This window comes from Crinia signifera, chromosome 1 (assembly GCF_055691185.1).
Source record: "Crinia signifera chromosome 1, ASM5569118v1, whole genome shotgun sequence".
NCBI classification, from domain to species: domain Eukaryota; kingdom Metazoa; phylum Chordata; class Amphibia; order Anura; family Myobatrachidae; genus Crinia; species Crinia signifera.
The window spans coordinates 375,799,457-375,826,197 of record NC_139217.1 but is presented as its reverse complement, the minus strand read 5'-3'; the positions used below and the strand labels follow the sequence as shown (position 1 = coordinate 375,826,197).

Genomic DNA, 26,741 nt, shown 5'->3' with positions numbered 1-26,741 from the left:
CCACACACTATTGGTCAGAGCAGCTTTTTGGAGCTCTGCCAAAATGTTCTCTTCTGCTACCACCAGACTTTAGTGCAGATGGAACATGAGGACAGCGGAATGATCAATATATGATTAAGCTTTTTCTATTGCAGCTTTTATGTTTTTTTTTTCTTTTTTAATGAAATGGTATAAAACAGTGCTAAGAATACTCCGGTGAAGAGTGACAATTACCTGGGAACTGAATTTGATGAGAACCATGTATTGGTTTGGTGTTGAGTCTCGGATGATTTTCATATGCTCAATAACTTCATTAAATGGAGCCACAAACTTCATGAGATCATGACTGGTCATTGTAGCACGGACTGTAAGAATGCAAATCATTGCACTACGCGTGACGTCCTCCTTCAGCAAGGTCATCTTACTACAAAGATACAGCATGTTATTCAGAAGTTAAAGCAGGGCGCGATTAACAGAAATGTAAACGTAAATACATCACAGGTGATTTCATTTTTTTAATTCTTTAGCAAAGTGGGGGGAGGGGGGTGTCTATAGAGGTCTTCAATGCAAAGAGAACCATAGGATTTTATTTAACTAACAGATGAGAAAGGAATGCTGTCCGATTAGATTGCCCGAAAAAACTCCTTCACTGCAAAAACACAAAGGTTGTGTGTTTATAGCCCCTGCAGCCCTGTTTCCCCAATAAGCCCTGGCATGCTCCTTTTGTTGGGGCAAAACTAGATGGCCCTCATCAAGTCTATTATGCGCAATGAGCAATTGTGGGTATTAGCATACCGCCGGCACGGTCTCCATATTGTATAATGGAATGTTAGTAGATTACATTGCATATTCTCTGCCACTAAAGATATCAATAATAGAAGAGCCAAAATAATATATGCTATGACCATTTTCCATTCAAATCTCTATATATTAAGCAGCCAATGCTCTTCTTACCCCAACCTGTTTATATAAAATGGCAATGACATTCTGAATATAGATCACTCTACTTAAGAACCATTATAACCTTAGTTTTCACCTGTGTTATAAAATGGGTCTGCATTGCTCTCATTATTTGCCATTAAGAGAAAAATAAAAAAGTAATATTTAGATTTAGTAATCCGTAATGATAAGTAACAGCCATTATGATTCATCGCTAGGTGAAGGATCCCAATGTCCAGCAATGTAATATGCTAATTATGCCAGCTTCCATTCACAAACATGTTGCTCTCTTAACTGAAATCCTACTACTTAGAAATTACAACAGCAACCGAGGGGGGGGGGCTGCAAAGTAGGGAAGCACGATGTAAATTCGATATTAACACACATCACTGATGCCCATAAGCACTCACAGAGCTCCAGGCGCTCTAGGATTGACATGCTGCTAGTGTTTGGGGGCAGCGCCAGGTAATATTCCAGAAACAGAGGTATCTCGACCCCGTTCTCTGGGCATGCTAAAGCCAGTGGCTGCGCACTTGGAAAATAGGAATAAAACATAAAATGAACTAAACAATTTACATTTGTTGTGTGACACTCAAAAGATGTTAAACTTATTACATTCTGAAATATTTGAATGAAGCCCACAGGGATTAATGACACCACAAGCTTGATGTGATAACTTTGGGTTGTTGTAAGTGACAATGACACAGACTTTGTTTTGTACAACCTGAGTCAGGATTTTAACGGGACTTCAACAATGTATTTTTTCCTTTTGTATATGTCTAATAGAATTATTAAGGAATGAATGCATGCAAAGATTTTTATTACAGGACTTTATGTAATTTATAGGATTGTGCCATTAAGGCTACTTGTCAAGATCCCCATTTACTTTCATTCCATTGTTTGCTCTCTCTGCCCCAGAATATAGGACACTTCCCAGAACTCTCCAGTCAGTATAATCTTACTATGTAAAAGCCTAGAAGTGTGGGCTAATGACAATGTGTGGGATATAAAGGTAGTATATGATGTCATTGAAGGGTGTGGCCAGGTCCAGAAAAAAGGAAGACACAACTGAAATGACAGAAAGCAGGTACAGGACTGATGGATGCAACACTAAGTATTATTACAGGATGCACAAGGGCCAAAGCTGGGCGAATTCCACCCTGTACTCCAGTAACTTGTGCCCACCACCAGGACAGAGAGGAGCGCAGAAGAGTACAAAGGATTCTCCGGGGCTGCAGCACTGACTTCAAGCCCATCCCACATAAGAGTCATCTTCTTTTGTCTTTGCAAACATTTGCTGTACAATCTGACTATAATGACTGATGGGAAAACCACCACAACATTGATTGCGAGGGAATTACTGTATATTCGACATATTTAAAGAAAAAAAAGTTTTTATTTTTTTATTTTCATTTTTCTCCTGTGCAATATGAATCTGAATGTAATAAAGGAATGTACATTGTATGCTCCACTGGAGCTGGGACTGATGTGAATGGCCAAAAATTCACTGTAAAGCACTGCAGAATATGAGTGAATTATATAAGTAACTAGTAATATATAAATGAATCTCTATTTGCTCAAGTGCCTGTTAAGAGTTGCACAAGTTATAAAATAATATGTTGCTTCTGGAAGAGAAAAAGTAAAAGGGAGAGAGAGAGAGGGAGAGAGCGCGCGACAAGTCAACAGCCATGCAAATGACAAACTGAAACGATATGAACAAAATCAGAGTACATTGAATATGTAACATTGCTGGACATGGTTTATAAACCATGTTGTGTCCGGAGTCATAAAACTTAAAGTAGCATGGTAGCAGAACCCAAGGGATAGGTTAGGAATGGAGGGGGAGGACCCTGCTGATCAGAGCTTAGTCATTGGCTGGCCATACACTAAAGCGATTTCAAAGCTGATTGCGCAATTTCAATGGCTCGTGCGACACAGTGTGTTTTTTTAAGAAGATTGCAGGCTGTTTGTGAAGCAAACGATCGATCATGAGGCGATCCATCGTACTGGGCAGCTGCATCGAAGGTTACATCAGAAGTACATAGTTAGCACATCCTGTGTCAAAATGCACCACATTGTGAGTCTGGGACTGCTGGGGAGATCAATGGAAATCGTGAGAAGAATCGGATCAGATGCTGGCTGCCTATAATGCCGGAGTGGAAAAAAAGCAAACTGCTTTGAGGAGAGGCAGCAATCATTTGTGAACTGAAGTTGAAATGTGGAATGGAAAGGTCAGAGATGTATATAGAACAGGAAGAGAATGTGAGGAGTATTAATTGTGGGTACTTATGTAGTAGCCGGGCGCCCAATTTACATATGTACTCTTGCGGAAGGAAATCACATTGCATCGCATGTCCCGTTTTAGTGCTATGCGATCCCAGTACTTTATATGCATACAGTACTGATGTATGCATATAAAGTACCGTAGCTATGCTTTGTGAATAAGCTTAAGCTACGTAAATAGCGTAGTCAGTCAGAAGTTGCGTAAGTTCCCCCTGAGGTGATTTGGTGTCAGCGATGGATGCTACTCAGAGTTGTTCCAGTGTTACAGTGACCGGTGTGCACAGCGCAGGCATGGCAGGTGAGCACATGATGTTATTCACCCTGCCGACATAAGAGGAGGAGGCGTTGCTTTTTTTACAAGAAAAGCATTTGCTGCACGTTACGCAGACTGTTGCGTTAACGAGCATCCGATGAGGGTCTCGGTGAAGTACCTTACAAGTGTTGTGTACTGCCAGAGGGAGTTAAATATGTCGATTTAGACGATGGTGCAGTACAATGCCCTAATGACGGAGGCCTGCACCGTGGATCTGCTGTTACAGCCGCAGACCCAAATTGGAGGCCCTGGATTGGTGGTGGAGGTTGATGAGACCCCGTTTGCGAAAAGGAAGTAAGACGTCTGGAGGATACTGCCCCAGCAATGGGTATTCGGTAGCATATGCAGGGAGACAGGGGCCTGCTTCCTCATAGCCGTAGAAACGACCCTTATGGCTGCCATCACCGAGAATGTCGCCCTCGGGTCCATTATATACTCTGACTGCTGGAGGGCGTATAATACACAGAAACTACAGCAGGCCGGCTACGAACACTGCAGGGTGAATCACAGAAATAATTTCATGGACCTGGAATCTGGTGTACACACACAGAATATTGAGCGGATGTGGGGGGCCGCAAAATGGCACAATAAGAGACATAGAGGCACTACAAGACAGCACTTAAATTTCGATCTGCAGGAGTTTATGTGGAGGAAAAGTGTGGGTGCAGACAACCCATTTCAAAGTATTTTGCATGCACTAACCCTCCTGCCAACGGGTACTGCAGTGCCCTCTCAGTAACTGCATTTTTTGTCATCCATTATTAATGTTAATAATATTGTATTTATTCTTCTTATCATTATTGTTCTTAATGTTTTCATGATTCTTCTTATATTTAATGTTATTGTTAATATGTAATGACTACTAATTATCTTAATCATTATTCACTAAATTTACAGTTTGACGTGAACATGTGCCCACATTACTGTGTCAGATGTGTTGTATGGCTGCTGTGAATGTGTTCCTAAAACCCCCCCACTATCCACGCCGCCCCGAAGCGAGGGGCGGCGGAACGCGTCCTCCCTACCTTTTCATAGCCCCACTATACACGTCGGCGTTGAGTTGACTTTATATAGTGTGCCGAGCGCACCGAGCCCTAAGCGTTGTGACGTGGATTACTTTACGTTTTCCGCTCGCCACACTATATAAAATTAAGGGTACTTGTTTCCTAGCACGGCGCCACAAATTAACTCCACGCCGACGTGGATAGTGGGGGTATGAAAAGGTCAGGAGGACGCTTTGGGGTGGCGTGGATAGTAGGGTAACACTGCGCTGAAAAGGGTTACAGGCGGCGTGGATAGTAGGGGGGGGGGGGGGGGGGTGTAGACATTATAGTACAGTTAATGCCTCATCCTATCCTAAAAAAATCGCATGCAATCACATGCGATTTTACAAAAGGTACAATGACATGCGATGCAATGCGATAATTACGCTTGAAAAGAGCAGTGAATAAATTACTTAGTAACATCGCATGCAAAGTATAACAGGTGGGAAAAGAGCAGTGAATAAATTACTTAGTAAGAAAGCATCGCATGCATCTTATAACATTAAACTGGTACTACGATGCGATGATCTCACGGAGAATAGCCCACTAAGCAAAGTGCTTAGTGGGCGCCCGGGTACTACATAAGTCCCAAAATGTGTTCTGAAGGTGAGGAGGAGCCAGTACAGTGCGGGAATGCTGATGTGGTACGGAGTACTTTTTTTGATGTGAATGTCAGAATAGGTCACAAAATAGGGGGAGAGGTCAAGTTCCCAAGCCCAGCCCTCTCTGGTGCCTAATGATTACTGGGGAGTCATAACAATTACTCCATAAATGGCGTAGCCAATACGACCTTAACGCATGCTGCTTATTTCCATAAACACATACCACTTTAGTATATAATCCAAAAGGGGCGTGGCTCCACATAAAAAGAATGCAATATATAATGAAGTAGAACACAGTCAGTTGAATTGATACTGAACTACTAACACTTTCCTTACTTTGTTTTATACAAATGCATAATGCCATGAACTATTTCCACTGAGGGATTTCCACTGAAGAAAGTGATCTGCTCCGGCAGCTGTTTTGATGGAGAGTCTGGAGCAGCCTTATTAGAAGCTGCCTGCGAGTCGTCTGTTTTGCCCACTTGTGTATCTAAGCGGAATACAAAAAAAATATATGTAATTTATGTTATTTTAACTTCTACATTATCTCTATTTTCATACAATGACTTTTCTAATATGCCAGACACAGCCTAGTACTTTTTAATTCAGTGGGGTCAATTCAAATGTGTCTGCAGAGCCCAAAGTAATGGGCCCCCATCAGTTCACCAGTTGTTGCGCTAATCTGGAGCGCGTTGCTTTATATGCACACAATAGATGGGGTTTAGCCGCAAACAATTGAATTGCCTCCAGTGTTTCTGAGCTCCAGTCTTCAGGAAACCTAACAGGACAGTGCAGGTTTTATAGGTCTTCGCATACAGGGCCTTATTCTGATCTGAGCTCAGTACAAATTTGTTCGGAAAATGGGCAAAACCATGTGCACTGCAGGTGGGGCAGGTGTAACATGTATAGAGAGAGTTAGATTTGGGTGAGTTATTTTGTTTCTGTGCAGGGTAAATACTGGCTACATTATTTTTACACTGCAATTTAGATTTCAGTTTCAACACACCCCACCCAAATTTAACTCTCTTTGCACATGTTACATTTGCTCCACCTGCAGTGCACATGGTTTTGCCCATTTTCTGAACAAATATGTACTGAGCTCAGATCAGAATAAGGCCCATAATCACAAGTGAAATATTAAGGGGGTATTCAATTATGGGCCACGGCTGTCGAGCTGGCACGACAGCCGTGACCCTGTCCTCAGAATTTACAGGCGGGATTCAATGTCCCGCCTGCAGCGGGACAAGAAGGGGGCGTGGCCGCGTGCTGTGGCTGGGAAGAGGTAAGCTGCAGCCGGAAGCTCGTCACTTCCCAGCCGTTCTCGGCAGAACGAGTCCGACTACTTGTGAAGTCGAACTCGTTCTGCTGAGATCCCCTGTTCAATGCTGTCGGGGAGTTGGGAGATGGCTGTGGGTGATTGAATACCCCCTTAGTGTCACTTGAGTATCTTTTAATATAGCTCAGTAATGGATAAACCTGGAAAGAATACCTGGAAAACATGCACTGTTTGGGTTTCCCTGAGTCCTACAGCAAGGAAACATAGATTTAATATATATTCAGGAGTAAACATAGCACAGACAAACACATATATGTATAAGTTAAATTGTATTCAGATGTAGAGCCGACTGCATGAGAATATTCACCTGGACTTATGGTTTCTATTATCATGTCCGTCATTTCCCTCCTGCCAATATGTTGATGCAGGATTGCTGTCTTTTCCACTGGCGCCTTTCCTTCCAAATAGGCTGCTGAAGTACATAACGTCTTCTCTTTAATTTCCTCATCAGACATCTCGGTGGCTGAGCAGGAACAGAAATGTTAATGTGTTGTGGTTTACAGGAAGGCCAGATAACAATAGTACTGTGAATTTGCTAAACCTATACAGAACTCTGCAGGTTACAGTAATTGGTTGTTGGTACTCTGCTGAGGAGGTGGCTCAAACAATCATAAATCACTGCTTGCACCTTGATGACACAGAGTACACTGTGCATGTAGGGAGCAGCGATGGTACATATCTGGCAAGGTCTGCCATAAGTTATTTATAAGAAGAGAGAGGCAGCTTTGTCAGAATGCTAGCATTACATTAGGAGCAATAATGTGTTTCCTCCTATGTAATGAGGGGACTACTCATATATTCAAGGCGAACGTTACAGAAAGCTCTGCTGTAAAATGGAAATTAGAATCATGGTTTTAAACAAACAAAAGTAGCATATATGCAATTTTATCAAATGCATTTCTACCCCAACAATTTTTTTCTCTGTCCTGTAATAGACACGTGCATAGGAAGTCTAGTGTGCATGTGAAACTCACATTTATTATAGCAGGCACCTCACATTTAGGGGGAGGGGGGGGTATTTCAACTGTGTGTCACCATGATCTCCTGTAATGGGGGCGCAACATGAAGAGTCGCTCCCCCCTGAGAGAGAGAATGCTCAAATAGGCCAATTTCAGCTTGCCGCCCCTCGGGTGGTGCAAGCTGAAACACAGGTGCAGGAAGCTGATCGCACTCAAATGGAGCAACAATTGAATAGCTCCATTGGATGCCATCTGCCGGTGAAAAAACTATTGAAATCTCTTATGGGGGTATTCAATCAGTGCAGATTTTTCCGACAGTCATAATCATCAGTTTGATTATTTTTTTTAATCGAATTTACTTTTGACTTATTCAAGTGTGGAGTTTTGACTGTTGGAAAACAAGAGGATCAGCGAATTACTCCCCGATCTAGGTGTTTTAGTCAAAAAGGTGTCTGTTTTTGACTATTTTCCGCCAATGCAGATTCAACTTTGACCCTTTGAGTGCCAACACTGCTGTGAGAGATCCTCAAAATGGGACAGATGTAGTAAGCCTGGAGAAGCGATAACCTGCTAAAGTGAAAGGAGATTAAGCACCAGCCAATGAACTGTGTTTGAAAATAACAGTTGGGAGTTGACTGGCTGGTATGTTCTCCTTTCACTTTATCTCCAGTTTCTCTTCTCGAGGCTTTATACATCTGCCCCAGTATTTGTTAAAGAATGCCAGAGTCGCTCACAGTAATTGCTCTTTTTTGAGTGCAATATTTAACTAAACTTCAATTTATTAACTTGGCTGTATTTGTATTTAAATACAGGTTGAGTATCCCGTATCCAAAATGCTCGGGACCAGGAGAATTTTGGATAACGGATTATTCCGTATTTCGGAATATTTTAATATTTCAATGATGTATTTTGAAGTATCTTGCATTTATGCTGTATAAACACATAATATACACACAAATATATTTTATTACCACATAAAATACACACAAACATATTTTAATTGTTCAAAAAACAAGGTTTCAAAACGTGAAACAAAATGTGTGTACTATCTCAGCACTGAATTTGAATGCCAAGCAATCATTGTCTTGCACATATATAGTGCCAGTTACATATCATGTCCCCAGTGATGCTGTTACATATGTCCCCAGTGAGTTTTTAGCAAAAAAAAATATTTTTTTTCACTTTCTGGAATGTCCGTATTTCGGAATAATTCGGATAACGGATATTCGGATACGGGATACTCGACCTGTATACTAAAAGAACAGTCGCTGTGAGCGACTTTTATGCAGGAAAAAAATTTGATAAATATCCTTGAGATAATAAAAATACACACTATAAACGCTCATAGAACGATGTGTTCCCAGCCAATATGCCAGCCGACATATCGTACTGTGCCTACACAATGCATGATTACTTAGTACAACGAGATAATCTAAAATGCTATCCTGCATTTAGCAGCATGGCATTGTTAATGATCTCTTTTCATTGACTGTACAGCACTAACAACCTGAAGATATTGTTAATGACCCACAATTGCAAGCTCCTGATGGTACACAGTGCACCTTTACTCATTCCGATTTTCCCAAAGAGGACACATTGTGCTGATATCATAGCAAGGTGTACCTAGTCTAAAGTCCCACAGACACAAACGATATTTCCAACACTACAGCTCACTCCCCCCTTCTGATCAATATTGTTTATCGCTTAGTGTGTTTGCTAAATATTGGCATGCATGCGCTCTCCCGTGGGTCATTAATAATGCGCCACCTCATCCTGCCTGTGCAGACGAGGGAGTGCATTGTTAAGGTGGCCATACACACACAGATTTATCTTCAGATCTGGCTGGTTGGAACAAAATCCTGGTTATGGATGAGAGCAAATCACAGTTTACCATTTGCTTGGAAATGCTGGAAAACAGACAAACTGTCCCCATCCATAACCATGTTTTTGTTCCAACCAGCCAGATCTGAAGATAAATCTTACTAGTGTATGGACACCCTTAATGAGGGCCATACTGCATGTCCATCACTCCTTCCTGCCGACATCGTTAAGTGTGTATTCACTTGCCGATGCCCGGTCCCTGCCACCAATATTTCATAGTGTTTATCAGGCTTTAGGGTGCTATTCTGAGACATTTACTGTTATCCACAGTAGATATAAGAAAAAAATAATATAGTATCTGGAAACGACCTCATGTGATGGGGGTAAATTACAGACATTAGAGAAGTATTTTTCCAACAGCTGTTTCATGCACAATTTAAAGAGCTGACATGTGCACCAACTAGGTAATTGGTAGACATCACTGTATTTTGGCATGACAAAATATTAGGGTATTTATTAGACACTTCCCACCAAAATGCATAGACGTAAGAAAAGAACTATTCCGACAGAAAATAAAGGCTAGTTGACAAAATTGAGATTACTGTGGAAATAATTTGTCTGTTAATTACCCCGAAGTTCCCTGTATGAAAATCACCCCAGTTCGCCCTATGGAATCCAGTTTTTGTCTATCATTTTATAAAATATATTTGCCTTAATTAACAATTAAAAAAAAAATGTACAATAATCCAAATCATTTTATTATTTAATATTTGGCATTGCACCAACCTTAGTATTTTTTTTAACTGTGGAGAACGCAAAACTTCATGCAACGGAGGTAATCAAAGTGATTTAATGTAAAGAAATATGCCTTTTACAGGGACTTGTACACAGTACACAGGGACTTGTACACAGTACTTCCTTGGAAGTGCATTGGACGTTTGGACTTACTGTGCGCATTAAGGAAGCAGTGGTCGTTATCCCAGGTATCACCACTGTAGACTTAAGGTGCCCATACACGTACCAATTACCCGGTACTTTTTGTGCTGAAATAGCATCGTTGTGCATGCATTGTGCCTGCGATGCAATGCTATTTTAGCACAAAAAGTACCGGGTAATTGGTACGTGTATGGGCACCTGTATGCCTATTTGAGAACTTAGATTGTACTATCAGGTTCTCCACCATCCACGGTAATATGCCATTTGGTTTAATTCATCTTCCAGCCTGATTTGTATTATTTGCTTAATAAAAGGTTTTACACTATATATAACTATCCATTTTGTTTTGTGGACACACGCTCTGGTATGGTCTATCTCATGATTGCGGAGGATTTCTCCTAGACCCATATTGGACAGATCTTCCATCTATGTGGATCCCATGGAGCCTATCATACGGAGAAGAGGATAGTTCAATCTATCAGAGGAACGTAAGGTAATTGCCTGTATATATCTGCCATTATATACTCGGAGAAGAGGAACGTACCTTCTCATTAAGGGACGTTTGGTGCACCATTGGAGGGCACATCCATCCTTTGTTTCTATATATGCTTTGAGTGGTTTTAGGGTCACCACTTTATTTGGATGCACCCCCCACAAGGCAGCTTTTAGCGCACAGGACATCAAAGACTGCTCTCTTGTCTATTCCAAAAGATAGAGCAAGTCAACTAATTTTTTAGAATACAAAATGAAATAATTTACTATTTTCTAGAGAACAGATACAGTCCAGCTATTGAGCCAAATGAAGGGATTAAGCAAAAAATCAAATAAAGTTGTATTTCACTCATTACAATTATTCGGCAAGGCCTATATATTGTAAGCTTGCGAGCAGGACCCTCCCACCTCTATGTCGGTGTGTTACTACCCAGTTTGTTTTATCACTGTTTCCAAATGTAAAGCGCAATGGAATCTGCTGCGCTATATGAGAGACTGTAAATAAATAGTAATTTATCCCATGAACAACTGAAAACATTTTTTTGAAAATATAACAGGATACACAAGATTTTTCTAATAAAACATTATATTTAGTTAACAAATATAACACAGCAAAGCTTGTTTACAATGCTACAGTTCAGCAGAAATGAATGCAGAGATCTTTATAAGCAGCAAACTGCAATGCATCAGAATCACTGTAGGCGAACTGATACACAGCTCTTCTCAGAGATCTGTAGCCACACGTTTGTACTGAAGACAATTTTGTGCTGCAATGGGAAAACACTACTGTGGCAGACAAAGCAATGCCTGTTCAAAAGACTAAAGGAAACAGCACCCAAGATGGAGCAACAACATGAAAGTAAATCAGTGACAAAATAATCTATGTTATGTGTATGCTACGCAACACAGAAGAGATATAATTGTCAAAAGCTGACATAACATCATAGATCTCCCCATTGCCAAACCCATAGACTGGATGATGACTTGTATTACATATTATACAGTGTTCTCACTGCGAGTGAGAACTACATGGCTTTTACCCGGTATTAAAATGCCGGGGACTGCAGGGACGGACCCCCGTTCTCACTGCTAGGCAAATTCCCAGGTGAAGAAGTTCTACCCGGTAATTTGCCTTTTAACACAGGTTTTTATGCAGTGAGAATGGGTCAACCCGTGTCTGCATACCCGGATCTCAAACACTGGTAAAAAGAAGGGTTTTACCTGTGTATGAGGTCCGGGTATGCGACCCCTTCACACTGCAAAAAAAAAACCTGTGTTAAAAGGCAAATTTCCAGGTCGACATGCTAGACCCAGAAATTTGCCTGCAGTGAGAACAGAGTAATATCCTCCATTGGAATCAAAAAATGCTAAGCAGCAATTACTCACATAGAAACATAGATTTTTAACAGCAAATGTCCCACCTAGTATGCCCTAAAAACACATGGAAACACACACCAGGGTTACATTTTTGTCGAGAACAGATTAACCTACCGATAAATTTTTGCATTAAGGGAGGAAAATGCATGCAAGTATGGAGAGAATATGCACTCTCCACACAGTTAGGGCAGGGTTGCCTACTTTGTGGCTTCCAGTTTTGACATGGTTTTTTTCACTGTTTTTTGAGCCATGTGCCGACAGGCGGTATTTCATGCCCTACTATCCACTAGGGCGTGGTGGGAGAATAAAATAGTGTGCCCGAAGCATCGCGAGCGATGCGAGGGGCTGCGGTTCACTTCAAACTGAGTCCATGTCGACTGTGTCGACATTTCGTCCAAAAAACAGTGAAAAAAAAACATGTCGACCTTTTGACTGTCACCCTAATGACATGTCGACCTAATGGTATGTCGACCTAATGGTATGTCGACCTAAAAGCATGTCGACCTATTGAGTTGTCAAACTAATGGTGTCGACCTAATGGCTGTCTATTTACTTGTTGTCTACAAATGGTCCCACATCCGTCTATAGATTGTAAGCTTGCAGCAGGACCATCATACCTCCAAGTCTGTCTGTTGTGAAGGCCCCCATACACGCTGCGATAGCAGGGTGCGTTCTGATGTGCACTACAGCAGGCATCACATCGCACAGTACAAAAAGTATGTGCTGCACATACTTTTTGTACTGCTTTCGGATCGCACGCACATTGCATGCAAAACGCATGCCGTGCGATGCGATCTAGCTCATAACGCATGTGATTCTCGGAGTGTGTATGGGCACCTTAACCCAGATTGTTTTATCACGGTCTACAATTGTAAAGTGCAACAGAATCTGCTGCGCTATATAAGAAACTGTAAATAAATACATAAACGTGGATTGAATAGCAAATATCTGTTAAAACATGAGTAATATTCACCACTGGGATTTAACTCTATAGTTGTACCTTTCATTTAAAAAGTTCTAAAGGAATTTGAATTGTTATTGTGCCCAGATAGCATTGGTTGAGCTGTCACAATCACATTGCGTGGCACTGCCACAGTGTGTGGTTATTGTACCATTGTGTGGCACTGCCACTGCCACAGCCACCCGTGTGAGTGTGTAAACAATTGACCCTAAGTGCATGTAAGGCTGGGACAGAAGCTATGGCAGGGCATAACACTGGTGATATGATGCATAGCTGCCATCAGCGGTATGTTGGGGCTTTGTGTGCTTACTTACCGGCACGGTATTGGAAGCCCAATGGTAGGGGAGAGTGATCCGCAAGCTCCAGCCGGATGACAATCAGTGAAACACTCATAGGGTTGCTCAGGTAGGGGGCGCACACAGAGACGGGCGGGGATCGGGCCGGGGGATGCGACGTGACCGGGAGACGGGCTTCAGGAGGAACGAACGACACCAACACCAGAGATTGTGAGTCGACTTTCCCCGACGATGTCAATATTACTGAACTTCCGGGATAGTCACCCCGTGTCTCTTCCTCAGAAATGTAATTGGTTGTCAACGACAACGCTATAGAGAGCCGAAGCGGCCATCTTTAATATGGGAAAACAAATACATTGTTATGCGGCTATACCCGTAACGCAGCGTCACTTGCGCCAGCTGTAGATCATGACTAAAACCGGCACAACTGTGCACATATGTTCATTTTATTATAACATTGTACTTTATATTTTTATTTAGTGTGTAATCACTTTTAAGCTAATGCAGTATCTACAGTAACCTGACTGACATTCTCTTACCGACGCCGAGTGTAAAGTACTGGCAGCGGGCGCTCAAGAGTCATAATGATGTCCTCCGTGCTACTGTTTAGTCTCTAGCGCTTGGAGCTCCGATCCGCGTTCCCTATCTGTCACAGCAGTAGTAGCAGCAGCAGCGCCCCCTGTCCCTGCGCGTACACTGGCCGCTGCGACGCTGCTGGCCTGGGTGAGTGACATTTTACTCGGGACCGGGGCGTCAGGTAACGAAGAGGAAACCGTTCTGTGTTTACAGTAGCGGACATCGTCACTAAGTTGCACAATAATAACAACTGCAGAGTGGCTGGCTGAGCCTGTGCCCATGTCAGTGTCACACTAGGTCGTCTGTGCATGTGTCATATTAGCCGCACTCTGACCCAGGATCACTGAGGGCCGCAGGGGGAGGCACCAGTGCTCTTTCAAAGTTTTGCTTCTTTGACTTTATGTATGACCAAGACCAGCAGCAGTAGCTCAACTGTTCAAATGAGACTGTAACACCAGCTGGTTTGCATGGACCTCACTCTGTCCATGTACAATCCATAGTGGGACTGTGTCCAATATTTTTTAAACACTGGTGAAGTGGTATAGTTATATTTATACTGCATTCCAACTGCTTGTGTAGCCTGTGACGGTTACGTTATAAATAGTAGACAATGTCTAGGTCGACAGTGACTAGGTCGAAATTGGCAAAAGGTCAACACAAGCTTATGGTCGACATCAATAAGGTTGACATGAGTTTTTCACTTTTTTGTGTATATGTCGCCATGGACCACGTCCCCTTGCATGATTCATACCTCCTAACATGATCCTCTCCAGGAGGGACACAATGCTCTGTTTCTGGACTTCCCTGGTAATGTAGGATTGCCATCACCTGTGGTGAAACACCTTTCTTATCAATTATCTAGCTCACCACAGGTGATGGCAATCCTACATTACCAGGGAAGTCCAGAAAAAGAGCATTGTGTCCCTCCTGGAGAGGATCATGTTGGGAGGTATGATGATTTGCTGTGCTCACTTTGCTTTGAGCACACTATTATATTCCCACTCTATGCCCACTTGGATAGTAAAGTATAAAAAAATCACTTTATTTAAAAAAAAAAAAAAGGAAGAATAACTCATGTCGACCTTATGTTGACCATAAGCTTGTGTTGATCTTTTGTCAATGTTGACCAAGTGATTTGACCTAGATATTGTCTACCGAGTGACCGTCTACCGCCTGGGACTGCTAGCGGCGCAGTGCTGCATGCTCCAGTAAAACACACAAAGCAGTGACATCTGTGGCACATTTAAACTAAAGGCCCCCATACACTATGCGTTTTGGGCACAATTTAACCCGATTCCGGCGGATTGGGCCAAGAAATCGGGGGAAATCTGCATGTGTATGGCATCTGATCCAATGCGCGGTCCCATGCGCATCAAATTGGAGCTGAGATCATACATGCTGCACATAAAATAAATCTTATGTGCAACATGTATCACATCTGATTAGGGGAAGCCGAGAGCCGAGAAGAGGGGCACAGCAGGTGAATATAAAAGAAAAAAAAACATACATATGAATAGGCGGCCACTGATTGGCTTATGCTGTGTACGCACGGGATTTTGCACAAAAACGCCCCCGTGTGTACGCACCTTAAGAGAGCTCTCTCAGCCAATCAGTGACTGCCCAATTACTTGTACAGGTTTTTTTTGTATTCTCCAGCTCCCTCTGCCCAGCTCTCAGTTCCCTCTGCCTGGCTCTTGGCTTCCCCCTGCCCAATTCCCTCCGCCTGCAGCTCCCCGGAAGTTACATGCGATAAATCGCATGCGATTTATCAATTGTAAAAAATGGCACATCAAGTGCCAAATAATATGTGAGCCCTCCCGGGGAGCTGCCAGGGAAATCAGGTCTGACTTAATGTGTGTACACATGGTGAGATTACCTTGCTATTCGAGTTAAGATTCTAGTGCTATACAATCTTTGCTAACTCTGTACTATTTACATACAATTCATGCTATCTACATTCAATTTTTACTATATAGAATGACTATCTGGGTTGCGATTTGTGCTGTCACGGGAGCGCGCATCGGGAGCGCAAGGTAAAAAACCTGTGCGATCTGCACGGGATTTTGACTATAGTCCAGTGGTTCCCAACCCTGGTCCTCAAGGACCCCCAACAGTGCATGTTTTTCATGTCTCCACACAGATCACAAGTGACATAATTAGCTCCACCTGTTGATCTTTTAAAATGTGTCTGAATAATGAGTGCACCTGCTGGGTGATCTGGAAAACGTGCACTGTTGGGGGTACTTGAGGACTAGGGTTGGGAACCACTGATATAGTCAAAATCTCATGCTGGATTGTACTGTGTGTACACAGCATTAGTGTATGCCTGCCTTAAGCGTGAGGAAAATAAAATTGCATCAACTATAGGTATAGAGACAAAACATGCAAAATAGATTTAATACCAAACTGCATTTTTAGCGTAATGGGCCCCATACATCAGCAATCACAATTTATGGATTTCCAGATACAGGGATTTTTTGGCCAGATAAATGGATTTTACAATCTTTCTGACTTTGCCCACACATTACAGATTTATTTCAGTGATCGGCAGATTTTTCCATCTAAAGATTGCATCTTCATATCTGGAAATTGCCCAATCGATTGTCATTTCAGCTGTTCATAATGTAAATAGATGAAGAAGACGAATTGGGAATGCCCACACATATAAAAAAGATCTGCAGATAATACCAGATTATTAAGCATGTTTAAAAACCTGATTAAGCAATCGATTGGCGATTTTGATTGGGATTGCCAAAAGGGGGAACCCACACATCTAAAATTAATTGTGGCAATCATCTCCATATCTGAAAATTGTCACAATTAATTGCTGATGTGTGGGGCCCTTAACTCTGCTAATCAACAAAGGGTTAACAGAACATGCAAAAAAGTTATCTTCTCTGTTAATACCCACAGTAGAAATCAATCCATTGATCTCTTTCTCTTTCAATGGTCCTGGTGACACAGCTCAACAGTGGGATGTAGGAGGGTCCGAAGGAGCCAGGCACCTATCCTAAAGTTTTCAGAGTGTAGGCTCCTCCCCTGCTGCATCCCGGACTCTTCAGTTCGTGTTAGGTGCCCACTGGAGTGGGTGCTATTCTAAAGGGCTGCGTGAGCAGCTAAAGAAATAGAGTAGTTAGGGGATTTTTATTATTTTATTAACTTTCACTCTAGCTAGGTAGGCACAGTGTGAGGATTCTTACTAGTGAATCCTCACACTGCTAGCGCAGCAGGAGCTGACAGAAGCGCGTCCTGTCAGCTCACTGTGCACAAGGGAGACGCTGTCTGGCCTCCCTGTGCAACGCTTACAGCTTCTTTTAAGAAGCTGCCTGGGCTCCGGAGCGTCCTGAAACCGGCTTCACGCTTAGGTGGGGATCATGGGGGACAGGCGCTCCGTGATGGCGGCGGCCATTTTCTGCAGAGCTTACACACTGAGCTCCTGTTATGAGAGGACAGCAGTGTTGTTACAGGCATGTTCCAAGTGGTCCCCATCCGAGGGGGAGATACTGGAACTAGGAAATCCTACTAAGGGAGCGGCTGACTGGGGGTGGTTGGTGCCAAAAGTCACGGACCCCGCAGCAGCAGGGACTTGGTCTCTTCCCTCACTCTGTTTTTGGCGCCTTTCAGAACGCTTGCAGCGGAGCTGAGCTGGCTTACAGATCCTGACAGAGTGTTTGGATTTCCTGGGCATCATTTCCCCGCATCTGAAACCTACAGACAGATAAGTGACTGCGTGCATTAACCCTGTATAAGCGCTGTTGTACATTGTATGCACTGTGTGGGTTACTTTACATCATGTCTGAGCAACAAGCTGTGGTTTTGGGGGAGGGAGCCCTTATTACACTGAGCGCTTGTAATGTGTGTACACAAAAATTTATACCTGAGCAGATGGCCAAGGGGGGCTTGTGTATTGCTTGCGCTGCTGTGAGACCCATGGGGAGTGAACCCCAGAGGGCAGAGCAGATTGAACCCGCGTGGGCTAGTGCCTTGGGCAGGTCGGTTAATGCTTTAGTGCAATTGCTGGACAGACAGGGTGATGCCTTGGAAGAATCTCAGAGACCTATGTCATCATCTCAGCAGTCCTCTGGCTCCTTGCCTCTTACCCAGGCAGATCCTGCCTTCATACAGGTGATGCAGGATACTGCAAAGGGGATCAACAGGTTTAGTGACTTGCTAGACAAAATTGATATTGATGCTGTAGGGACCCCTAAGAGGTCTTATTCGGTACCTTTAATGGTAGATGAAGAGGAGGGAGCATATACAGATATCCCCTGGGAACAGGGAGATGATTTGGAAGATTCCTCAGCTGTAGGGGTGGAGGATCTTATTACGGCTGTAAAACAAGCTTTAAAACTTTCAGTGGAGGATAAAACTCCTGCTAAAGGTGTGTTTAAACGACAGCGTAAGGAGGCTGTTACATTTCCTTCTGATGAAGGTTTACAGGAATTGTTAGAAGAGGCTTGGAAAACCCCTGATAAAAGGCTTCAGATGCCAAAGAGATTCCTAAGTCTGTACCCCATGTCACGATCCGAGCTGTCAGACAGACTTTCCTACCGGCTAAGTGCCTCCGCAGGTTCAGCTTGCGGTCCAGACGTCATCTCTGCCGGCCTCCTGTCTCCCAGTGACAGTCCCCAGTGCACGGCAATCCACCTGTCCGCCGCCATTGCTCCCAGTATCCAGCATGGTGTGCACAAACACACTTTCCCGCCATAGCAGACATGGGGGCTGCCATGTTCTTTCCAGTCACATGTCTGTGCTGTCCAATCCTGTTGGTTCTGATCTCCCTGTCATACTTCCTCGGCCAATCCTGGCCACCCAGTGGGGATAAGTATGCTGGGAGCTCTCAGAACCATTGCTAGTGCTTCAGTTGTCTCCAGTGTATGGTCAGCTGTCCTTGTCTCCGTGCAAGTGTATTTCTCTGCTGGTGTTGTTTTCCATGCTGCAGTGTGTTCCAGGTTGTTCCATCTCCTGTGAAGTCCAGGTTATTCCACCGCCTGTGATCCTGCCTCTTCAGCCCAGCGACCAAGCCTAGCTCCGGGACTCTGGTCCTCCGATGCTCCAGCATCATCTGCCACCGATGTTCCACCATCGATAGTCCGATATTCCGGATCTCCTGCTTCCGTCCGTCATTCCGGACCCACAGTCTTCTCCCGTCCGTCATTCCGGACCCACAGTCTTCTTCCATATCCGACACTCCGGATCCGATGTTCCACCATCGATACATGTCATCATCTCATCTGTAAAGTATTGCAATCTGCATGAACTGTCATTATTTCCTGCATACTTTACTGCCTGTACTATTACAACCATCTGCAAATAAACTCCGGTTGTATTTACCTCTGACTGCTTATTGGCTCTGGGTGCACTGTCGCGCAGTCCATGCGCAAGGGTCCTCTCCAACCTCCCCGGTTCAGGTACCGGTCCAGGTCCCCACCAGAGGTCTCAGTCTTGTCGACTAAGCCCCCTGGTGTGACACCCCATGCCAGAGTCTCATGCGGAGCTCTGGGAAAAAGTGCCAGTTGTGGATGCTTCTGTGGCGCGTCTGTCTAAGGCTACTGTATTGCCAGTACAAGGGGGCGCAGCCTTTAAAGATCCTGTGGACAAAAAGCTGGAGGGTAACCTCAAGGCTATATTTGAAGGGGTGGGATTCACCCTACGTCCTCTTATTGCTTCAGCCTGGGTCTCTAAGGCCATGATTGAGTGGGCTAATGATTTATGCACCATTTTACATGCTGATCCTGGTGTATTGCTGCTGGCGGAGAAACTTAAGGCAGCAGCTGAGTATGTGTTGGAAGCGGAGGAGGAATCGCTCAAAATGGCGACCAGAGTTTCCACAGTATCTATCAATGCCAGGAGAGTACTCTGGCTTAAGGCCTGGGAAGCAGACAATGAGTCTAAGAAGGCATTAGAAACATTAGCTTTTAAAGGAAAGTTATTATTTGGTTCTGAATTAGAAGAGATTATTAAGCAGGCCACGGGTGGCAAGAGTACCTTCCTGCCTGCTCCCGCGGGAAAGCAGACATCCAGATTCTCTGCTTTTAGGCCGTCCTTTCGGCCCTCCCCTAGAGGTGGTGCGTCCTTTCGAGGACATTCATTTAGGGGAAAGTTTCAGTCAGCCAGGGGTAAGGCCCCAAAGTCAAAATTTGGCTCCTTTCACAAGAAGCCTGTCGCCAAAGGAGAGGACAAACCCTCTGCATGACTGTCAGGGGATTTGCCCGGCAGTGGTAAAGGTGGGGGGGCGTCTATCACATTTCAAGGACGCATGGGCGTCTCTAGGCCAGGATTCCTGGGTATTAGACATTATAGCCCAGGGCTACAAAATTCCCTTCAAAGGTCTTCCTCCGAGAAGATTTATTCCCACATCTTTACCAAAGGAAGCTCGGCTCCGTTCAGCTCTTTTAAAAGCAGCTCACTCTCTGTTAGAGAAGGGGGTGGTAATTCCGGTTCCCAGGGCAGAGTGGAAGAAAGGCTTTTCTTCCACTCTGTTTCTGGTGCCCAAACCAGACGGGTCTTTCAGACCGATACTAAATCTAAAGTCTCATTTCAAAATGGAGTCTCTACGGTCAGTGCTGCTAAGCCTGGACCAGGGAGAATTTTTAGCGTCCATGGATGTCCAGGACGCGTATCTTCATGTACCTATACACCCAGAACATCAGGCCCTGTTGAGGTTTGCGATAGGAGACCTGCATTTACAGTTCCAGGCGTTGCCCTTTGGTCTGGCCACAGCGCCAAGGGTATTCACCAAAATAATGTCTGTAATGGCGGCTGTGCTTCGGCTGAGGGGAATCACAGTGATACCTTATTTGGACGACCTGCTGTTCAAAGCAGAGTCAGCAGACAGGTTGCAGAGTCATTTGGCAGAAGCCATCAATTTTTTACAGGCTCACGGCTGGCTTTTAAACTTACAAAAGTCTCAGTTGGTGCCGTCACAGAGACTCCAATTCTTGGGAGTCATTCTGGATACCCATTTACACCGGGTATTTTTACCGGAGACAAAGGCCAGGGATCTGGTTGCTTTAGTCCAGGAGATTCTCAGCTCTCGGAGCACATCAGTGTGGAGGTGCCTCAAGCTGCTGGGGAAAATGGTGGCGTCGTTCGAGACGCTGCAGTTTGCCAGGTTCCACTCTCGGGTGTTCCAGTGGAACATCTTAACGGCTTGGTCAGGAAACACTCAGACCATGAAGACAGAGCAAATAGTGCTGTCTTCGGAAACTCGAGCCTCCCTGAAATGGTGGGCAGACGTGGATTCCCTTCAGTGGGGTCGGTCACTGCAGTCCTGGAGCTGGCTGGTAGTAACTACCGACGCCAGTCTCAGGGGCTGGGGTCAGTAGTCTTGGACCGGCGGCTGCAGGGCTTGTGGACTCCAGAGGAGTCTGCTCTACCGATCAACATCTTGGAACTGAGAGCTGTCTGGAAAGTGATTTCTCTGGCGGGAGACAGGCTACAAAGACTCCCTTTAAGGATTCAGACCGACAACGCCACAGCTGTGGCGTATCTGAATCATCAGGGAGGTACACGCAGCAAATTGGCCATGTGGGAGGTGTCCAGAATCCTCCTGTGGGCGGAACAGAATGTTCCAGCAGTATCAGCTATATTCATACCAGGAGTGGAGAATATAGAGGCTGACTTCCTGAGCAGGGAGGAGCTGAAGGAAGGAGAATGGAGTCTAAATCCTCAAGTATTTCATCAGATTACCCTGAAGTGGGGAACTCCGGATGTGGACCTGATGGCATCCAGGTTCAACCATCAGGTGCCCATGTTTTATGCCAGAATGAGGGATCCACTGGCAGAAGCAGTGGATGCCATGACTATCCCCTGGGAGGGGAATCTCTTGTATGTTTTTCCGCCAGTCCCAATGCTGGCAAGACTGTTGAAAAGAATACAGGCTCGGGCAATTCTGGTGATCTTAGTGGCCCCAGATTGGCCAAGGAGGTCCTGGTACTCGAGGCTTCAGAGATTGTCTGTGGACTCGTGGCGTCTGCCTCTGAGACCAGACCTTCTAAGACAAGGACCGTTCAATCATCTGGATTCAGCTCGATTAATTTTGACGGCCTGGCTATTGAGACCGCCATTCTAAGGAATAAAGGATTCTCAGAGGCAGTGGTTAACACCATAATAAAAGCCAGGAAGTCAGTGTCTTCGGCAAATTATTATAGGGTCTGGAAGACCTACATTCGATGGTGTGAGAGACAGAAGTCACATACATCACGTTTTAAGTTGACAAAAATGATGGAATTTTTGCAGGATGGCTTTTCTTCTGGGTTAAGCCTTCAATCCTTAAAGGTGCAGATCTCGGCCTTGTCCATCTACTTCCAGAAAAAGATTGCTATATTACCGGAAATCCAGACTTTTCTACTGGGGGTGTCTCGGTTGAAACCTCCCTACAAACAACCAGTAGCGCCTTGGGACTTATCACTGGTTTTGGAATGCCTTCAGAAGGCACCCTTTGAGCCTTTAAGGTCGGCGGACCTTAAGTTTCTCACATGGAAGCTGGTATTCTTGTTGGCAGTGGCATCGGCAAAGAGGGTGTCAGAGTTGGGAGCATTGTCATGCAAGTCTCCTTTCCTGATATTTCACGATGATAGGGCAGTTCTTCGGACGGTACCTCAGTTTTTGCCTAAAGTTGTCTCTGCTTTCCATCTAAATCAGGAGATAGTTCTGCCTGTGTTTCAACCCCCAGAGGGTTCTAGAAAAAGGGACAAATTGGATGTGGTGCGTGCCTTACGCATTTATGTGGACAGAGTTAAGAGTGTCAGAAAGACTGACACCTTGTTAGTATTGTATGACATACACAAAATTGGTTGGCCTGCATCTAAGCAGACCATTGCTAGGTGGTTGCGCTCTGTTATAGCTTTTGCATACACTAAGGTTGGTAGGCCTGTTCCGGCCAGGATTAATGCGCACACCACCAGGTCAGTCGCCACCTCTTGGGCGGTTCGACATGGGGCAACAGCTGAGCAGGTTTGCAGGGCTGCCACTTGGTCATCTGTTCATACTTTTGCCAAATTCTATAGGTTCCATGAGTTCGCGTCGGAGGACGCATCATTCGGGCGAACAGTGATGAGAGCTGCAGACCTGAGCGTACCCACCCAAAGGACCGTCTCTGGAACGTCCCAGTGTTGAGCTGTGTCACCAGGACCATTGAAAGAGAAAACGGGATTTTTGTAAGAACTTACCGTTCGAATCCCTTTCTCTGATATGGTCCTGGTGACACAGCGATCCCTCCCTTACGCTCAGTAAGTATGCCAGTATTCATGATGTTCATGTTAAAATGGTTAATAAACAGTTATTGTTTAGAAATGTGCATATAATATGTGCAGGCGTTTGTACTGAGTTAATGTATTCCAGTGGCTTTAAAAGATTGAACTGAAGAGTCCGGGATGCAGTAGGGGAGGAGCCTATCCTCTGAAAACTTTAGGATAGGTGCCTGGCTCCTTCGGACCCTCCTACATCCCAGTGTTGAGCTGTGTCACCAGGACCATATCAGAGAAAGGGATTCGAACGGTAAGTTCTTTCAAAAATCCCTTTATAGTGCTAGTTAAAAGCCTGCCAAAATGACAGTTTAGTCCCTATCTGTTCCTACCTCCAATCTTTGTCTTCACAGCATCATCTGGATGCTGTGATGATCAGATCGACAGATCGACAATGCCTGCTGCTGCGCAACCAAGCCATACCTCCCAACTGTCCTTTTTTTGTGGACGTTTCCGCTTCCCACCCAGGGCCGGCAGTGTTTATTCATGCAGCCAGAGGGGCTGGAGGCATGGCTAGCAGCTCGTGAAGCGGCTGGCCAGGCCCCCATAGTGGTGGGAAAGGGGGTGTGGCCTCGCAAGAGCATTCCACATATTGGCCATGCCCCTTGTTGCTAGGCCACGACCCCAAAATTGACCTCTCTTCAATGTTGGTGTCACGTTTCGTGTAGGGTGATGTAGGGCTGTTGCATGAACGACAGAAGGGAGTGAAGCAATTGGATAAAATGAAACCTTTTTTAATAAAGATACTGCGGTACAATATATGAATGATGGCATAATGAATAACTGTAGATTTTGATAAATTGGAAAAAGTCAATAACATACAATACTTATTGTAGAGCTTTGAAGATGATGAATAAATTGAATGATTGGATGATTTGAAAGAAGGATTAGATAAGGATTGGATGATTGGTTTAAGGATTGGATGATTGATTGAAGGATTGGATGGATGATTGGATGATAAAGAAGATGAAGTCCAGATGAATCTGTGCTGAGTAGGATCGTAGCTGCAGAACCATTGTTAACGCCACCCCCACTATCAACGCCAACCCGAAGCGTGGCGAGCGGCGGCGGTTCACGTCCTCCGACCTTTGCATACCTCCACTATCCACGTCGGCGTGGAGTTGATTTTAGATAGTGTGGCGAGTGCAGCGAGCCACCGAGCCCGAAGCGTGGCGAGCGGACGTGGAATACATGTAAAGTATTCCGCGTCCCCTCGCGGGGCACGCTTCGGGCTCGGTGGCTCGCTGCGCTCGCCACACTATCTAACATCAACTCTACGCCAACGTGGATAGTGAGGGTATGAAAAGGTCGGAGGACGCGTACCGCCGCCCCTCGCGGGCTTGATGCGCTCGCCATGCTTCGGGTTGGTGTTGATAGTGGTGGTGGCGTGATAATACACAAGTACCAAAGTTATTTTTTGTGATGCAAGGACTTCTGGGCTTATGACCCAGAAGTTCTTCTGCGCATGCATGCGTTCAACTGGGATGGATCTGATTCCTCTGAGGGAACTTTACGAAAAGAAACCCATTGGCTTTTATTGGGCAACACCATCTATTGGTGGCATTGCTTACCTGGTCCAGGAGCTTGGAACATATGGGGATTGAGGGCAACATTTTTAAAAAACTGTAGTTTTTCAGATTTAACCAATTTTTCCTTTAGTTCATCCAGTTTTAGTATCCCTGACTGGAGTTCCAGGCTCAGACAGAGAGGTGCCCTTAGCCAGGAACACATCATTGGTGTAGTGTCTGACATAACCTCCTCTGGCACTCCCGACTACCACTTAACATAGGCTTGTCATTTTTTTTTGGTAGGGGGGGGTCTTGTACAAAAAATATATATATATATATATATATATATATAAAGTCATTGCACCACAGGGCTAACTGAATCTTCAGAAACAGTCTAAATCCTAAAATAATGCTTACGTATGCACTGCCAGTTTAATAGATTGTTACATTACATTCACAAGTTGAGTCTTTCATACCCAAAATTCTTTGGGACCAGAAGTATTTTTTATTTCAGCTTTTTCAATATTTTGGAATATTTGCAAACCATAATGAGATATCTTGCGGATGGGACCCAAGACTAACCACTGAATGCACTTACAGTATGGTTCACATACACCTTATGGGTGATTCTCTGTGATGCACAGAACAGCTACACAAGTTTAAATGACATACTTCTCCAAAATACCAAGATTTAAGTGGATTTTAAGTTATAGGCATCGCTACTAAGCAATTAAGTTTTCATAAAACAACTATTTTCTTTATTTCATTTTTATTGTGTTTTTACAGAAATTGAAATAACAGAGAAGGTGTTGTAGGCCTGAGTTATAAGCATGGACATACAGATACATATTCAGGCAGTTATACATTTCTCATTGTACGGCAATAACAATGTGGAGGAATGAAATTGACTGTCGCACAGCGACTTTCCAACAAAACAGTTAACATTGATAGATTCCATGGAGCGGTATAACTGGGTCATTCAGGGCAGACGTTACAACATTTTAAATAAACATTTCGAATAAACATTCAAGATTTTGTATAAACACTTATAACAGCATTGTCAAAATTATAAGGAGACGTAGGACGAGCCAGTCAGAGGAAAAGACAGTATAGGGGGACGGGGAGAGAATATGTGACTAGAATAGCATATGACACGTTAGTCATACAAAATATAGGTGAGGTGGGAGTGATACAATTTTCTATCCAGGTATCATGTCTACAGTAGATAATAACTGTTTATGAATAAACCACTCAGTATTGCCAAAATAAAACATCAATTTTAAGAGGAAAATAAGTAAAAAAAAAAAACGTTTGATGCACAGGACTTTACGTTCACTTTTTGGAGAATCGTGTCCACAGTTGCAAAATAGTCTTACGATAAAAACAAAGCTATATATTTTCTTTTCTAGGTGACAATGTTGATAACCAGAGTATTCCAAGCTTCGTATATAAGACCTTGTACAGCTTCTTCAGTTTGGAGACACTGCCTGTTTCCACAGCGGAGTGCAATAAGATGGAGTCATGCTGCAAGCTGTGCATACAAGGCTGTCGTTTTTGATATGGGTGGGGTCCTTCTTCCATCCCCCTACAAACTGGCTAAAGGTGAATTTTGATAACAGTGAGGGTAAATGTTCTCTTCCATGTGTAAGAATGCAACTCCTTGGTACACACAGCTGGGTCATTCCATATTAGATCACCCCCCAAAAAATGTAAATGCTCACCACCCGTCTCAGGTTTTTTTCCGAGAGGATCTCAAAACAACTCTTTCTGATAAATACCTTCGACTGTTTGACAATTCGTTTAATAAATATTGATTTTTCGATGTATTAAATTATTAACTAATAGTGGCTTCTTTATCCAGTGTATTTGTAGTACACGGAAGATACATTTTCCTCCCGAATCCCCAAAAAAGACGAATTACTTAATCTGCATTATGTTTCATATTATGGCAGAAACGCACATTTAGGGGGGTATTCAATGATAGTCATGCTCCCGCAGCCATCTCCCGACGGGGGAGATGGCTGCGGGGCCCTATTCAATGCTGTCTTCCCCGACAGCATTGAACAGGGGTT

The 26,741-nt window shown here is 44.0% G+C and overlaps 2 protein-coding genes across 3 annotated transcripts in view; one reads left to right on the top strand and one right to left on the bottom strand.

Annotated features, from left to right (window-relative positions):
* Positions 1–14,014, bottom strand: part of BRAP (BRCA1 associated protein) — a 41,605-nt gene extending 27,591 nt beyond the window's left edge. The window contains exons 1-4 of one of the 2 annotated variants that reach the window (XM_083151407.1): positions 13,877–14,014; positions 6,803–6,958; positions 5,496–5,649; positions 214–403 (exon numbers count right to left, since the gene is read on the bottom strand). In XM_083151407.1, coding sequence (XP_083007533.1) covers positions 214–403; positions 5,496–5,649; positions 6,803–6,950 — 492 coding nt within the window. In that variant the 5' untranslated portion in view covers positions 6,951–6,958; positions 13,877–14,014. Of the gene's footprint in view, positions 1–213; positions 404–5,495; positions 5,650–6,802; positions 6,959–13,355; positions 13,618–13,876 lie in introns of those variants that run through there. The other variant, XM_083151406.1, reaches the window with a different exon arrangement.
* ACAD10 (acyl-CoA dehydrogenase family member 10) overlaps positions 13,915–26,741 on the top strand; it is a 70,711-nt gene continuing 57,884 nt past the window's right edge. The window contains exons 1-2 of the mRNA XM_083151405.1: positions 13,915–14,060; positions 26,079–26,271. Coding sequence (XP_083007531.1) covers positions 26,085–26,271 — 187 coding nt within the window. The 5' untranslated portion in view covers positions 13,915–14,060; positions 26,079–26,084. The remainder of the gene's footprint in view (positions 14,061–26,078; positions 26,272–26,741) is intronic.